This window comes from Harpia harpyja, chromosome 3 (genome assembly GCF_026419915.1).
Source record: "Harpia harpyja isolate bHarHar1 chromosome 3, bHarHar1 primary haplotype, whole genome shotgun sequence".
Classification (NCBI taxonomy): Eukaryota; Metazoa; Chordata; class Aves; order Accipitriformes; family Accipitridae; genus Harpia; species Harpia harpyja.
Genome location: NC_068942.1, coordinates 55,538,689 through 55,554,380, shown reverse-complemented (window position 1 = coordinate 55,554,380; position 15,692 = coordinate 55,538,689). Strand labels below are relative to the sequence as shown.

Here is a 15,692-nt window from a genome sequence, read left to right as displayed (position 1 = left end):
AGCAGATAACCAATTAAAACCAATTCATTTTATGTGATAGTCTTAAATGCTTAAAAGTCTAACACAATACAAAAAAATGATAATGTTTGGCATACTAAGTCTCCTCTAGACTATATGCAAGGAAAGAGTTTGAAATCTGTGTCTCTTCAAAACGCAGCTTGTTGACACCAAGTAATGTATTCAAACCGTTTACTCAGTTGTTTAACAGTGGAGAAAACACAGTTTCATTTGTGAACTAGAAACCCATACTAAATAGTTTCATCCTTTCAGAAGATGGGATGAAGGATTAAAGTACCAGGGCAATGAGGTATTTTATGATTCATTCCTTTTTTACAAATAACTCCGTAAGAAGCATGGTTAAAGTAGAGGTGCTGTTAATGAGATTTTGGGTGGAAAGGTTTTGAAGGGATACAGTGTTTTTCACTGAGAAACGATAATAGATTCTTTTAACGTGGACAGCAAAGATTTCTTCCTGTTAAAATGTCTTCTGGCCTGAGCTCTTCTGAAAGAACTAGCAAAGCATCAATGTATTCTTACCAGATCTCATCGGATCATGCAAGATACCTAGTTTATGAAAACAAATTTGAACAGAATTTCTTCTGATCTCTGAATATTGTCATAACAGCCTAAATGTGTGTATAACAGCCTAAGGCTTCACAGATTTGGGACCTAGTCCCATCAAAATCTAAGTGCATGTGGAACTCACAAGCTTCAAGATTAAAGCAAGAAAGGGTTCATTTCTTCTCAAAATTCAGATCCTAGAACAGTAACTGTTAATGTCAGCAGGACTGCTCTCCAGGAGTGACTACTACATACACGCACAGAATCAGACCTAATCTACAAGATTAGCTTCAGTGTTTGAAAGCCTGGTCCAAATGATGCTTCTAATATAAAAAATAGTTTAAATGGTGGTGTTCTTTAAAAAAATAAGTTCTCTCAATTTTTCAAAATGTGCGGCCAAGATATTGTAAAGAAAGAACTCTATGCGCAAGTCACACCACCACCATCTTAATAACCCCTCCAGCATAGCAGGTATTTCTTTAATAAACAAACGAGCCTAGAAATAATCATCTTGACTGTGATCCACAAGGAAATGGCAAATTTATGAAACTGTATGGAAACTGAATATGTCTAGTAAAACTGTGAAAGATAACATCTGTTCTTCAGTGGAGAATCAGTTCTGGAGATGGAAAATCCAGTATGAACCAACACAGTTCAGAAAATGAAGTCCCAGAAGGGTTTCTTTATATATTGAGTCTAACTACAAAATGACATTTGGGTCTTTGAGTTTAATTTTAAATTGCAAATTCAGCTGCTTAGCAGCTTAACACAATCACCAATACACATTAATACCATGTTCAGGCAATGTGATATACACTTATTTACTATTAGACAGTAGCATTTGCTACTTCAGCTTCCTATCCAAAGTTTAAAGACAGCTCTTTTCTAATTTCACCTTTTTATTGCTTTTTCTTTATAAGATATATTTATCTTACCACTAAGGAAGGCTGAATTTTGGAAGTAACAACGCAGCTGACTGAAATCTGGAGGCATAAGAAATTGAAGTTTTAATTGCAAACATACTTTACAGGAGAAATCAGACCTTCTTTGCGTGTTTTCAGTGAATAATTCATTTTTTGTGCAAGTGTAATAAGTAATTTTGATTCAGCTACATGACAGAGCTATGCATGCAGTGTTTCTAAATATAAAGGTAAACCTAATATATGTTGAGTTGAAATCCTAATGCATTGATATACTTCTGCTGATGTGAAGCTTACTTTATACCTTTCAAGTATTCAAATAATAAAAAACAAGGCTACTTACTTCATATGCCAAAATTCTATCTGTGCTTGTGTTAATCAGTAAAGATAATATTAACATGGTTTCTGAATAGGTGGTACACCAGTGCGCCTGCACAGATTTTTTATGGTTAAAGTCTGGAAACTCAGCATTACTGCATTATCAAATTTACTTGACCCTAACGTATAGCTTGCCACTCTAAAGCTTACTCCTAGAGAAAAGCCAAAGTCCAGCTGCCAGTCCACAATCTCATGAGAAAAGCTGTGGAGATCTACTGGAAGACAGGTGAGGAATATTTTAGTTCATAAAGCCCACTTTCATAGAAGAAAAATAAAAACATCAAAATAAATCCAAGTCCATTCATTGCTTCTGCTCTTCAGACGTTCTCCCAATGACCTGTATACTGCTAGTGTAGAAATACACACCTACTGCACACAAGTACATCTCTTCCCCTTAGCAACCTCAGTATGTGAACAGCAGAGTCCACATTTCCTTTACACCTCTGTGTGGCCACATACGTGGAAGCCAAATAGGATTTTGCTCTTATTTATGGGGAAAAGAAAGGGATTTTCAAAAGCCTCTCAGTGATCTAGGAGCACCAGTGCCATAACATCAAAAATGCGCCTCTGCACCAGACCGCATCAATAGATGGGAATTAAAAAGGACAGGCAAAACGAGTCCTGACTCCTCTGAGTAAGTCATTGCTAAGCACCAAGCTGCACTTTCTGGACATGGGCTCTTTTGACTTCATCTCATTCTAAAACCTAAAGTTGTTCACCTGGGAACAGAATAGGAGAGACTTTCAGATTACAGTAAAAAGATAAATAAGAGCAAAGAGGTAGCACCTTGAGACTTCTGAATCAAGGCTAGTCTGCAGCCTTACAAGCATACTAAGACCTAATGTTTCAGCATCTTCCTTTACCATGTGTACCCCTCCTACTCTGAACCATCCTTCATATGATCACTTGTATGCAAAATGCTAGGAAAGGGTTCTCCAATTCTGAACAGAAATTTGGATAAACTTAAACATACAAAGACCAAAGATTCCTTTTTAGTAAATACCTAAAATTCTGAAATATTTCTATTGATCCTTTACCCTATCCCTGGTTTCCTCTACCCAACATCTAAAGTAGATTCTATCAATTCTGAGAGGCATTTCAGATAAGGAGGTCATGGATGGGTCAGAGCAAGACCTTTGCTATTTAATGACCCTGTAGCTTGCCTTTTGCACAAGAGCTTAGGTTACTACCTTTTATACATTTTATTGTAGGACAAATAACTGACATGTCATCATGCACTCAGGCTCAAGATTTTGTTTACAGTTGCTGCTCAAACAAGAGAGGTTCATCTTCCTGTGCAGCATAAAAAATGAAGGGTGTACAGTAAGACATTGAAAAAATGACTGAAAATTAAGATTTAGCACACTTTCTCCCTGCATGTATGAATAACAGATTTCATATGGAGAAAGAAACAAGATTTCTGAAATAAAAAATAATACATAACAATGTCACTACTCTATTCATTAAATCTGATATCTTGTCTCCAGCGTCATTTAATACTCAATATCTCTGAAAAAGGAAAAACTTGGCTAGATATTTTTGGTACTTCCTTTGTTTTATTATGGTACGATGCTGATAGATACTTTGAAAATTATGCCAGTGAAGATAAGGGATGCTATTATTAACAGAAACTAATGGTAAGGGCTTCTTTAAACATTGCAGAACAGTTACTGTTTTATGTACAAAATGGCTTCAGATTTAGAATCTCTTAACTAAGTTGGGAAATATGTTTTATAGTATCAGAAAGTGGCAAGTAAAGGAGGGAGTCCTAGTTTTCTTATGGTAAGTCTGATACATTAGGCTTCGTGATTGTTTTACAATTAGATGAACATATGCCCATTGTTCCTGACCCATGTAATCCTGAAATGAAGCTCCATACTAGTGGGAAAGTAAAAGAATATTTTTTTATAGCTTTTTGAAGTGCAGCAATATGACACCTCCTCCAACGTTAGAAAAGTTCATTGTAGCACTACTATTGACGTGTTATTGGGCAGAAGGAAGGAAAAATGAACCCATGACTGGGGTGATAAACTGTACCATAGGAGATGGCAATGAAGCTTATCATTACAGTTAAATAGAGTTTTCGTTTTTATAAGAACTCGCCTTTCCATATAAGTAGCTTTTCTAAATGATTGTGGTTTCTACAGTATGTTTTGCTTTTGTATCAGATTCTGTAATTCTAATTTACAAGATACTGATGAATTTCAGTGTATTTTAGAACACACCAATTTTTTATCACTGGTTTAAGGCATGGGTGTCACCTCTATGAAGATAAGGAGTGAAAAAGCAGGTAGCAGCCAGCTTTCTATCTGCCCACAGGATGCCTGCACAGGTTGTTCCTTCTTCTGTAACTTCAGAATGTTTATTTCAGGATATGTATTTCTAGAATACATCTATCTGAGATATAAATCATACAAATACAAAGTATTCTAGTTTCGAGGTCCTTTAACAGGATTTAGACAAAAACCTAAAAATGCTGCAGAACATTTACAATTGAAACAAAGCATCCTTGAAACTGGAAGGCCAAGTGGCAGCATCACTGAGCAAGGAAGGAACTTCCAGGAAGTCACCCAGACGGCTATCAAATGAATCAAGCATACAAAGTGGAATCTATTCTGTTAGAAGGAAAAACAGGTGCGAGCAAGTGCAAAGTATTTGTAAAATGCTAAGTTAATATAATATGTGCAGATGCACAATTACAGAATGGTTAAATGAAAAACATGGATGAGAGGGCCTTGTCAACAGGAAGTTCATGGTCACAGAAGCCTATTACCATCAAAGAGATGATTCTTTGCATTCCAAAAGTGAGGACATGGAAGCAGCCTAGATGACTGTGAGACTGATAATCCAGATTTAGAATAAACTGAAACCAAAATATTGCATTGCAAGAACCTGCTGCATTCATCAGAAATAATACTTCTGCTAATTGGAAGTAGTAACACCGACTGACCTAATGGGAAGACAATCTCCACCTATGAAATGGAAACCAAAAAATAAAAGACTCAGCCAAAAGGTTTGAATGACCACATCATCCCCAATGACAAAGGGACATTTATGGTGTATACAAACAGTTTGTTGTTGTTTAAGATTGTCAAGAGTAATCTGGTGCCAAGAGAGATTTGAAGGCTGTCAAATAAAAAGCAACAGACCTCCAAGGAATTTTTAGTGGAGCAGATGAAAGCTGACATCAAACACAAAGTGTGAATGAGTAATGAATTCCTTAATGCTTAGAACTGAATCAAAGTTCAATAAATATATCTGCTTTGGTTAAGAGACGTTCAGCATCTGTTAACAGGGGAGAAGGAAGACTTATACTTCTCGGGCAAGGTGAACAAACTCTTTTAGCCAAGATGCTGTTTGCTCAGTCTATCAAGAAACACTCAGTGCATTCTTGTGCAGCTGTTTACAGGCAATACGAAGCATGCTAAAATTCCGTAAGACATACAGTGCTCTAGACAGGCATAATTAATTAGACAGATACAACTCTTCTCAGGATCATTTTCTGGACAAATGTTCTGCCAATAAATGTTCACTCTTATCCATATATTACTTTGCTTTGAAACAATTCTGAAAGACTTGAGGTCACAGTAAGTAAGAAGCACCACTGCTTGGTCTTTTTTCATTTGAACAGAGTCCAAGAAATCCTGAGTAGCTGCTGTGCAGAGAACACTGTACACACAGGGCTGCTGTGCCAGACAGTGTTGTCAGCGAAGGGACAGCCTTACAGATACAGGAAGGTGGAATGGCCAGTGCAACTGAGGAAGCAAAGATAAGAACTTGGGTACATCTCTTTGTTTCCTTCAATTTTAAAAGAACCCAAGGCTTGAACGAGTTCAAAATTCTGGCCCACAGTGATGTCTTAGTGAACCAAGAACAGTACAAACGGCCCTGCCACCTATACACACAGCCACTTAATGACAACACAAGCTGACCACTGAAAATCATGCAAGTACTAATGTTACCAAACATCATTTCACTTCTAACTCCCAGGTAGATGTTTCATATAAATCAGATTTATCAGACTCTGGAACCCTGTGTTTCTAAAGAGACTCTGGACAACTTTACTCTCAGTGAAGGGCAAGTGTCTGATCTCATAATTTATGTCCCATGTTTTCCATCAGGGGAAAACATTGTACTATTTGCTTATGGCACATTAAAGCAATTATTTTAACTTTCAACTCCCTATACACATTAAGATATTTCTGGTCAACGAATACAAATGCCTATCAGTGCTAAAATATTAATTACTAGATGGGAGGAGACCATCACTAAGAATGTAGTTGTCACTTGTGAACAACTATTCTGTCTAGATCTGCATAACTAAATAAAGCCTTCCAGTCTGGATGGCTACAAACACCAATTAACAAAACTGGCCACTGAAAGTGATACTTGTAATCCAAATTTCTGAACTTACCTTTTTGACTCCTGATCAAATATATGTGCTAAATTAGTCACTTCCCACCTCTAGGGGATACGCTTAAGCAAACTATTACACTCCTAAATATATGACAGCAGATGAAGGAGAAATCCCTGGCTGAGGATCTCTGGACCTGAACTGACCAGAGGATCAGGTTATGACATCTGGCTCAAAGGAACAATTGGGTCTAAGGAAATTTCAAATGTCTGCTTTAAAGACCACTCAACCAGTGTTCACATTTTTTCCACTGGGATTGAGGGGGAATGTTGGTCACTGTAGGATTAAACAAGTTATTTTCTCCCTCTCCATACACACAGATAACTGGGTGGGTTGTCAGAAGTCTGTAGCAATAGCTTTTGGAGACACTGCAACTTAGGCAGAAAGGAATGCAGAAAATTAATATTGAAGTGGAACATGGACAGAATTATTTCTGCAGGAGTTGTACATGGCCTCATTTGAGTGTTCATTTATGCCATGATGCACCGACTTACACTGATATCCTCTGATACAGTACTACTTAATACTGTACAGTACTATTTAATAACACCAGCTGTAAAGTGACTGATCTTGTTTCTAGCATGGATAAAAGCTGAACAGACTTGGGTCTAACCTTAGTGACACCCTTTAAGACCTTGTGATTAACTGTTTTTGGGTGCAGCACAAGCAAAGGCTCTGTTCAATGCAATTAAGATTGCAACTGTATCTACTCTGTCTGATAAAGTGTCTAGGAAGCAGCAACTGAAGAAAAATGTTTGTGCATTCTTATCCACATCCAGATTGTCAGCAGCATGTTCCAAGTTTTACTAGGTCTTTTATTTCCACCTCCACTATGTACTTAAAAGCAATTCAAGCATTCAAACTTCAGCAAACTTCCACTCTCAAAATTAATAGTGATCTCATGTGCTTTATAACAAGTTTTACTGACAGGGTAGCAAATTTGTCTTTCACATTGCCCAGGCACTTAAATGCTGCTTTAGAGTAGCTACTGGAGAGTGAAATGAACTCATTGTGGCTTTCTACAACCTGAACTGGACAACTCTTCTAAAAACAGAAGAAGAGAAGCAGCGACTTTCTTAGAAGAAACTGAACTAATGAAACGGCCCTTGTGCAAATTTAGAGATTGCAGCTTACTTTGATAAATCCTCTAGTATTTTATCCTTGTGTAAGTTATTGGAAGAATAGCATGAAGAACCTTTCAGGATTAGTTGTAACAACATATCATTTGCTGGAGATAGCCTCCAAGAAGCCTGTTAACTATTTCCATTGCTCCTGAAATGCTCCTGTAGTTTCAGAAAGATAGATATGGATCATAAGTAAATGCAAGGGCACAGTGTAACTCCTCATACTGAGCAGTGGATCTGCAATCTACTTCTCCTCCCCTTCTCCTTCCAATATGAAGCTGGCATCCCAGTCTTCAAACATACCTATAAATTCATTTGCAAATGTGATAGCAATCTCTTTTATAGGTAGCAGCACATAACATCCAAAATGAAAAGCATGACTGCTTTACAGTTAACTCCACAGAGTGAGATCTCAAGCTGAGCTTTTGCAGGTTAATATCCTGTTAGATACAGAGGGAACAGTGCATACTGGCCAGAGAAATTCATAGCAAAATGTGAGAGAAATGGGTGGATTGTCCAACATATGAATATCGATGAGTTGCTTCATTAAAAAAAAACCAACCACTCTGAAGAAAGTACAATATTTTAAAGCATCTTTTACCAAACAATAACACCATACCAACAAGTAGATCAATAGCAAGTTTTAAACTCATTGCAGAGTAATGTCTAGTTACTTTGTAGCTAGAAACTGGAGGAAGGTGTAACACCCACTTCACCAGTGGACAACGCAGCTATTCATCTGTTAGCTATAAAATACTGGTAATCAGCAGCCGGTTTCTATCACTCACCCAGCACTGCAGTTGAAATGGCTGAAGTTGGCAGAGTCGTCTTCTGGATGTGGCTGGGCCTTGCCACGTTCAAAACTTACGTTCTAGGTTTCTAATAAATCAACCTGATCTCTGTTACCTCATGTAAAATGATTATGAAAGTATTGAAAGGCTTTTCTCTGAAAGTTTTCTAGGATGCAATTAATAACTATATTAAAATGTAAAATTGTATGCTGAACTGGAATTTGAATAGAAGAAATGAGATTAGAATCTCTCAGTTTCCCACCACTGGTTCAGGCACGTTTCCCTGGATTACAGAGTGTTTCAAAAACCTGTGGCCCTGTCAGAAACAAATCAGAGGCTTTATAGCCATAAACCAGCTCTAAACTCATTAAAAATGAAGCTCTGAAACTTCAGCTCTGAAGCTCTAACATAAAAACATTGTTATAATAACTTAGGTTTTGCAGGTAAGGGCCACAGTTACTATCTTCTGAAAGAAGCACTTTATTACATAGTCAACTTTATATACCTAAATAGCATGAATAGTCCATGCTTTTCAACAGCACCAAACATTTTAAACTTCATGTTAAATCTTTTCTTAATTTTTTTTAAGCTTTTATGACATCAGATCCTCCTGGGATCGTGCTCTTTGTGGATGATACACTGACTAGTCAGCTGGATTTGTTTTTGTGGTTGGCATTGTCAAAAATGGTTTCTACTCTAAGAATCTGGGAAATTCTGGGAATCAAAACAGAGCTTAATACAATTTATGACAGGCATCTGGGAGTACTTAAATTAAGTCTTCTAGAGTGGCTTTTTCACAGGCATTGTCACTGGAACAACTACCAAACTGCTATACATGGTGGATTTCCTGCCCTTGACACAGTTCTTATGTGTCAGCAGAAAGCAGATGACATCAGATGCAATTGCTTTATGACACTACTGTAAATGAATTTCTGACAGCTCCTTCAGGTCACTTTCTTGCCTCTGACTCTGAATTTATGATATTCTTAATAAAACCATGGAAGCATGTAGGATGAATTCTACAGAAAATCACAACTAAAAAGACTGATCAGTCAGAAAAACATAACAAAACAAGCAATCATAACCAAAGATTAACATCTTAACAGCTCTGAAGGAGATTAATAACCTTTACAAGTTCTAATGACATCATACTTGGACGGAGTAAACTCATTTAGTCACTAAAGGGCACTTGATTTTTGTATCATCATGAAACAGGCCTCCTCTCTATTTTCAGAGTATGGCTTGGCAGTAAAATTAGTATGTCACTCTGGTCTTTAAAGCAGATTAATAGCTGCTTTAAGAAGAATGTACCACCTAATTAGAAATTACAAAATAAATCAGGCCTGTGGAAAAAAAGTCACCTCTCCCTATGTTTCATTCAAATCCAGTTAAACATTTTCCATTAATTTTCACATTAACTTATTTGTTTCACAAGACTTATTTCCTATTCTTCAACTGCGTAAAGAGGACATTCACACTGGCAAAATCTTTATTTTTCTTTAGGAAAATGTATTACTTAAAATTCTGCATTTCAAAACTACTCCCACAAATCTAACAACAATAAAATGAACCACAACAAGATTGGGATATTAATGAAAAAATAGCAATTCTTCAACTTTTCTATGTTTAACTGAATCAGCTATTTCAATGTATTGTGGGAATACATTTATCAGAATCAGTAGAGACCAAATGTTAATTATGAAGGCCAAGCACAAATGAATAATATTACGTATAGACCCTGACACATTAGAACTGCAAAGCACTGCAGATCTTATTTTATGAAAATGTACTAAGAGTGCAAATGTATAGGCCCTTAGGAAGCAATTATCCCTAAAAGATTTAGCTATAATTCAATCTGAAATATTATAAGAGATTTTTAAAAATGGTTTTGAAAAGAAGAGGATTATTTTACTTTAACTATGAAAATAGGGGCCCACACGCTTCTCTGAATGACCTCTGTGCAGTTGTGGGCATTGCCTGGAGGGAAGATTTGAAATTGGCCTTTTTGTTCAATTAATACAATCCCCTATAACCAATAAGAATATTAGAAAAATTAGGAGTACCAGTTTGGCATTGTGGGACTGAATGGCCCACATCACAATAAGGAATGTTCTATGCAATAAATACATTAAATATGGAAATTTTAGATCATGTACTACTAATATGTATGATAGGGATTAGTTAAGAAGAGCTATCCTACCAAAAACGTGCAGATGTTATATTGTACAATAAGATGAAATGGCACAGTATAGGTCTATACAGCATGCCTTATGTGTCATATGTTTTATTTGTCACATGATCCTCAGGTGTGACATGGGATCTAAAAGTGTAAACCCCAAAGTATGCAAGAGTGCTTACATCATCTTTGTGATTTCCACATCCTGGATCTGGCCAATTTACTGCCACCACACCTCTCCCCCAGTCACAATCTGTCTCTCTGCTGCTTTGCCTCACATAGGAGTCTTCAGGCTGCTACTGCCTCAAAGAAGGGTGGCAGTAGGCCTGCGAGCTAATATAACTAAAAATAAAGCTGAAAGCTTGCAGCTTATCTTACCAGTAGACCATACCATCAGTGGAATGAAATAGGTTTCTTGTGGATTGGTCTTACGCTTTTTTGCTTTTGAGCAATTCACTATTGTGAGATGATTTTTAAAAAGTAAGAAAGAAACAATAGCCGTTGGGTTTTATTGTTAAGTGTATTTCAGGACCCCATAGAGGTAATGATCTCATCTTTTATCACAAACTGTTATGCCATCCTTAATCTAGTTGATCCTGATTACTGTATTTTTATCCACTTACGATTGCAAGTATCCTTGCACCACATCTGATGTTTACACTTCCGTTACTCCCCAAAGAAAATCTAAAGCAGATTGAATTCCTCATCTGCCACCTATCACCAGAATACATCTTTTGTCAAACTGAATCAGACAACATTAATTGAGAGAGTAGGGAAAATTTAAGATTTTTTAAAAAAAAATTTCTTAACAGAAACTGTCCTGGATAGACAAAGAAGCAATGAATATCTGGACTCCTTCTGCAGGACAGGTGTTTACATCTGAATTAATAGTGCAAAGCACAGTTCCCAGTTTGCACACGGAGGTGGTTAAAGTAAATGTAGTTCTCTGGATCGTGGTGAAAATAAAAATAGTTGTGTTGATATTTAACACTGCCCCACAGAGACAAACGGCCTGTTCTATTTCTCTGAAAATGGTCAGAGACCAGAGGGTGATCTGCAGCAGAGAGGAGGCAGGAGGGGATTCTTGTGCCTGTACATGCACTCTGCATGTAGCACTTAATGATAGCTACTGAGTGCATACAAGAGGGTTTCAGAGGGGATGTGTGTGCCAAGACCCCACAGTGTGTTGTTACCTGTTAGGGGGCTCCGGCTGGATATTTCTCCGGCAGGGAGCTCTGTCACCGACGGCAGCAGGAGCGCCCCAGCCAGCCGCTGCCAGACCCAGAGCACCAGCCAAACCCATTTCTAAAGAAGTTGCTGACATGACTTTCATCCCTACCAGCCCATCCATATTTTCTAGGCTGTAGCAACACTAAAAAGGGGTGATAAGCTTTTCATTTACATGAGTGCTTAGGTCAGGATGAGTGTTCATATGCCGTATATCAGAGCTAACTACTATTGCCAATATTTTATAGGGGTATTTTAAAGATTTCAAGGTCAAGAATTCAACTTGACCCATCGGCCTTTTAAAAAGTACTCCACTTTCCTCACTGTAGGACCTGTCCTCACTGTAGGCAACAGTAATATGAACGGAGACAAACTCTACAGAGGTACAACATTAAAAAAAGTTCAACTTTACTAAAAACTGAAAAGCATTCCTTTTTTCCTCCCCAGACTCTCATCTCTAAAAGACTACGACCAATTAACCTCTAATTTGAAAAATCAAAAAATGCCTGTGATAGCCAGAAATTAAATTCTTTAAAGATTAGGTGCTGGGAGAGCAATATCAGGCTTAGAATGAAATCCTAGTAACACTCTGAACTATTAAGTCACTTCTTGCTCTGAAAATATAATTATTCTGTAAGCATTACGTCAGGAAATATTAAATGTAAAAAGTGTAGTTTCAATAAAACATTTCTGTTTTCTAACAGAAAGACTCTGTGCATAATATTTTCAATGACACAGAAAAAACAGCATGCAATTAATGAAACACAATACTATGTTCAATAAGTAGCATGCTCGGCAAGCACTAACTTTTAGTGATACCAGATTCAAAACAATACTATTATTGTGGTAAGAAACATCCCTGAATGTTTACGATCTCTATTTCTAGTCATCTGAGGATGGATTGCTTTCAGCATTGCACACCTGATTTTGTTAATATTCACCACAGATTCTGATGACAGTTATAAACCCATGGAACACAGCATTTGTGTGGCGCACAGTCTCTCTGTTTTACTCATTATACTTTTTTTTTACCGAGAAATGTCAAACTACACAAGGATTTACCTTTATTCCTATACTTTGCATTGGTCAAGTTGTTGCATGAATAATGATGTTTCCTGAATATAAAAAAAAAAAGGAAAAAGGAGGCAGAAGAAAATCTGCCTACACAATGAGATACATTTGGATCTTACCGCCTAAATCAAACACAGTTTTAAAATGACAACACAGTATCAGCAGGGTAACTTCTGTATCTATATTCTCTCCAGTACACATAAAAGAGATTTTTAAGAATATAGTGGTTGAATAAGTGTGCACAATGCTTGCACATCTTACCTGGTGTAGTCTCTTACTAGGGCTAGCGGTGAGATTGCTGGTTATGTAGCTATCAATTCCACTGACTTTACAATTTCCTTTTCTCAAAGCAGCAATAACCTGTCACTTTACACTGTCCTTTCTCTTACCCTCTCCCGCCTCTCTGCTCATTTTTATTCTTATTGACAAGACTTATTATTCCTCCTCCCAATTCCAACTAGCTACCCTTTTGCAAATAGTAGTATCAACTATGTGGTCACTAGTAGTATAGGTCAACAATGTTATTAATATAGCACACACTGCTGTGAGCAGATCAAACAGCCATGCTTTAAAATATTAGTTTTGCAAAGGTACCATGAGGCAAATAGTTGCAGTTTTCTTCACGTTAAAATGTAACACTGCAAGGATGGACCCCAAGAATTTAGCGTTAGTTACCAGCCCAATAATTTGGAGGATGAGTTATTTTTTTTCTTGTTGTTTTCATACACAAAATAAAATAAAACCATAACAGAAGGGTGCTGTATCTGTGTTTAAAGAAGGGGTTGTTGGCAAACACCATAGCTCACTTCTGCCGAAATGTACACAACTGATATATGCAGCCCAGAAAGCTGGCACCAGGGGCTTACAACCTTAATTTGCCTGCAAGAAGAAATGGAGATTTACCTTCAGAGCACGTTCTTGATTGTTTTCAGCAGTCAGATGTCTCGTGTTGTTTGCTGAAGTCTGGTTCTGCTCTTTCAGATGATGAAGCTCCTGCTCCAGCCGTTTGCACTGCAACGAGGGAAGAATCCCATTAAGTAGAGGAGTGTGGGCACATTTTTTTCAACAAGCCAAATGAATTAACGTAAATAACCCCATCACCATTTCTGCAGTAGTGAATGCATCAGACAAAAGCAAGTTACAATCCCAGACCAGTACTAGAGCTACGTTTTTTAAATATGCATCATTATTCAGTTTCTTCCTAGTCCAACCGTATGCCAAAAAAATCTAAGTCTAGTATCAGATAAAGACATTTTGCGGAATGTTTTAAAAAGTCTTAAAAACGTCGGTTTGAATTTCTGCTCCTGGTTATGCCAATATAAGGCTAGATTTTGGCTCTTATGTATTAAGTAAGTGGATATAAAGGAAGCAATACATGCTTTTAGAAAAGCAAGCAAATGAAAGACCCTCCTCCCAAATCCAGGACCCAGCCTTTTATTATACATGTAATGTTTATACATGTATTTTTCACGCTAAGAGATTACTCTAATTCCCAAACACACACCACATCTTGAAAGAAAGAAGTTTTAAGATTGTTTTGTTTAAATATTTAACTTAATAACAAAGAATGAAAAATTTAACAATTGCTACTGTGTGCATACACACATATACTTACTGCTGTCAGCTGAACATCTATTTCACAGATTAAAGATCTGCAAGTTGTGAGATAAATTATATTTCACTGGTTTTTATGGTAACCATAAGAGGTCTTGCCCAGTTAACTTGGTTTGAAGGAGTAATTAGCTGTCAGCAGACAGTTCATTGTCTTATGAAAAAAATCAATGTTTAACAAAAAAAAAGCAAACCAAAACAGACAAAGTACCAGGAAGACAGGAACAACTGTTAAAACTAGGGAAAAACATAGTATTAGCAGGAACATTTTAAAACAGTATATTACAAGCAAGTAGTTTGGATATCACCACCAAAACCCAAAGCTGATAGACTCTGTTGGAACAAAAGAATTAATTGATAAAAAGTATTTTAATAAATACTTTCTGAAAACACTAGTAAGAAAAGTATGAGAATCATGATATAATGCCTATGTAAGCATTGCTGACTCAAATGAAAGATCTGGAAACATCAGACTCTTGTGCTATCTTAGTGATTGTGGAAGACACAGAACTGAGCTTCCCATCGAGTGTATACAACCTATTCCTGAGCAATTCAGTATGTGGGACAAAGAAGCATGGCTCATGTCAATGCTAAAAAAAGAAAACTGTGAAACAGACAGCTGTATAAAAGTTATAACTGAGGTCTAAGTAAAATAAGGAGTACTAAACAATCTTAAGACAGAAATTTTAAAGACATACCAATACATACACTTCTTAAAACACAAATAAGTCCTTAACAATGTACTGCACATCAGGTATCCAGCACAGTATATAAAACAGAATTATTCAATCCTATACTTGAATAAGTTTTAAATAATTTTAGGTGCCCAACAGTACTATTAAAAAATTCAATTCACATATCTGTTGTTGTATTTCATTACTTCTGTTAGAAATCTGGGCTCATTTCTAATAGGATTACTTATTTTAAAGGCAGCAAATCTCTCTGGCCTAGTGCATTCTCTCAGTGTCTGTTGTAAAGTTCCTTAATGCACACTTTCATTCTTAGTGCAAGAAAAAGAGAAAAAGACACTTTCCCATAAAATAGAGAAATACAGAAAAAATGTTAAGATACATTTGATTGCCAATATTTTTACAGACTTGAGACATTTAATGTCTATGTTTATCTCACACACACACAAAAATCACAAATCACAGAATCACAGCTGTAATTCTTTTTCCATGTGCAGCATGAAAATTATGTGTCTGCAGACATGAAGGTGCTAATAAAACTATTGAAGAACTAAACTCAGATTCTGCATATTTTTTTCTCTAGCAGCTTTTTTTCTCTAGCATACATGATCTAAAGACCATTTAAAAAAATCAATCTACTACTTCAGGCATTATTATGACACTTCACACATTATTACATCATGTAAGTTCAGCAGGTCTCTCACTTTTCTGCTTTGCCAACATACTTCTT

General features: G+C 36.7%; 1 protein-coding gene across 3 annotated transcripts in view; it reads right to left on the bottom strand.

Moving 5' to 3' along the window:
* The window catches only part of MIPOL1 (mirror-image polydactyly 1), a 197,533-nt gene that overhangs the window by 82,929 nt on the left and 98,912 nt on the right, over positions 1-15,692 (bottom strand). For all 3 annotated transcript variants that reach the window (XM_052782649.1, XM_052782648.1, XM_052782647.1), the window contains one exon: positions 13,566-13,673. In XM_052782649.1, coding sequence (XP_052638609.1) covers positions 13,566-13,673 — 108 coding nt within the window. The remainder of the gene's footprint in view (positions 1-13,565; positions 13,674-15,692) is intronic.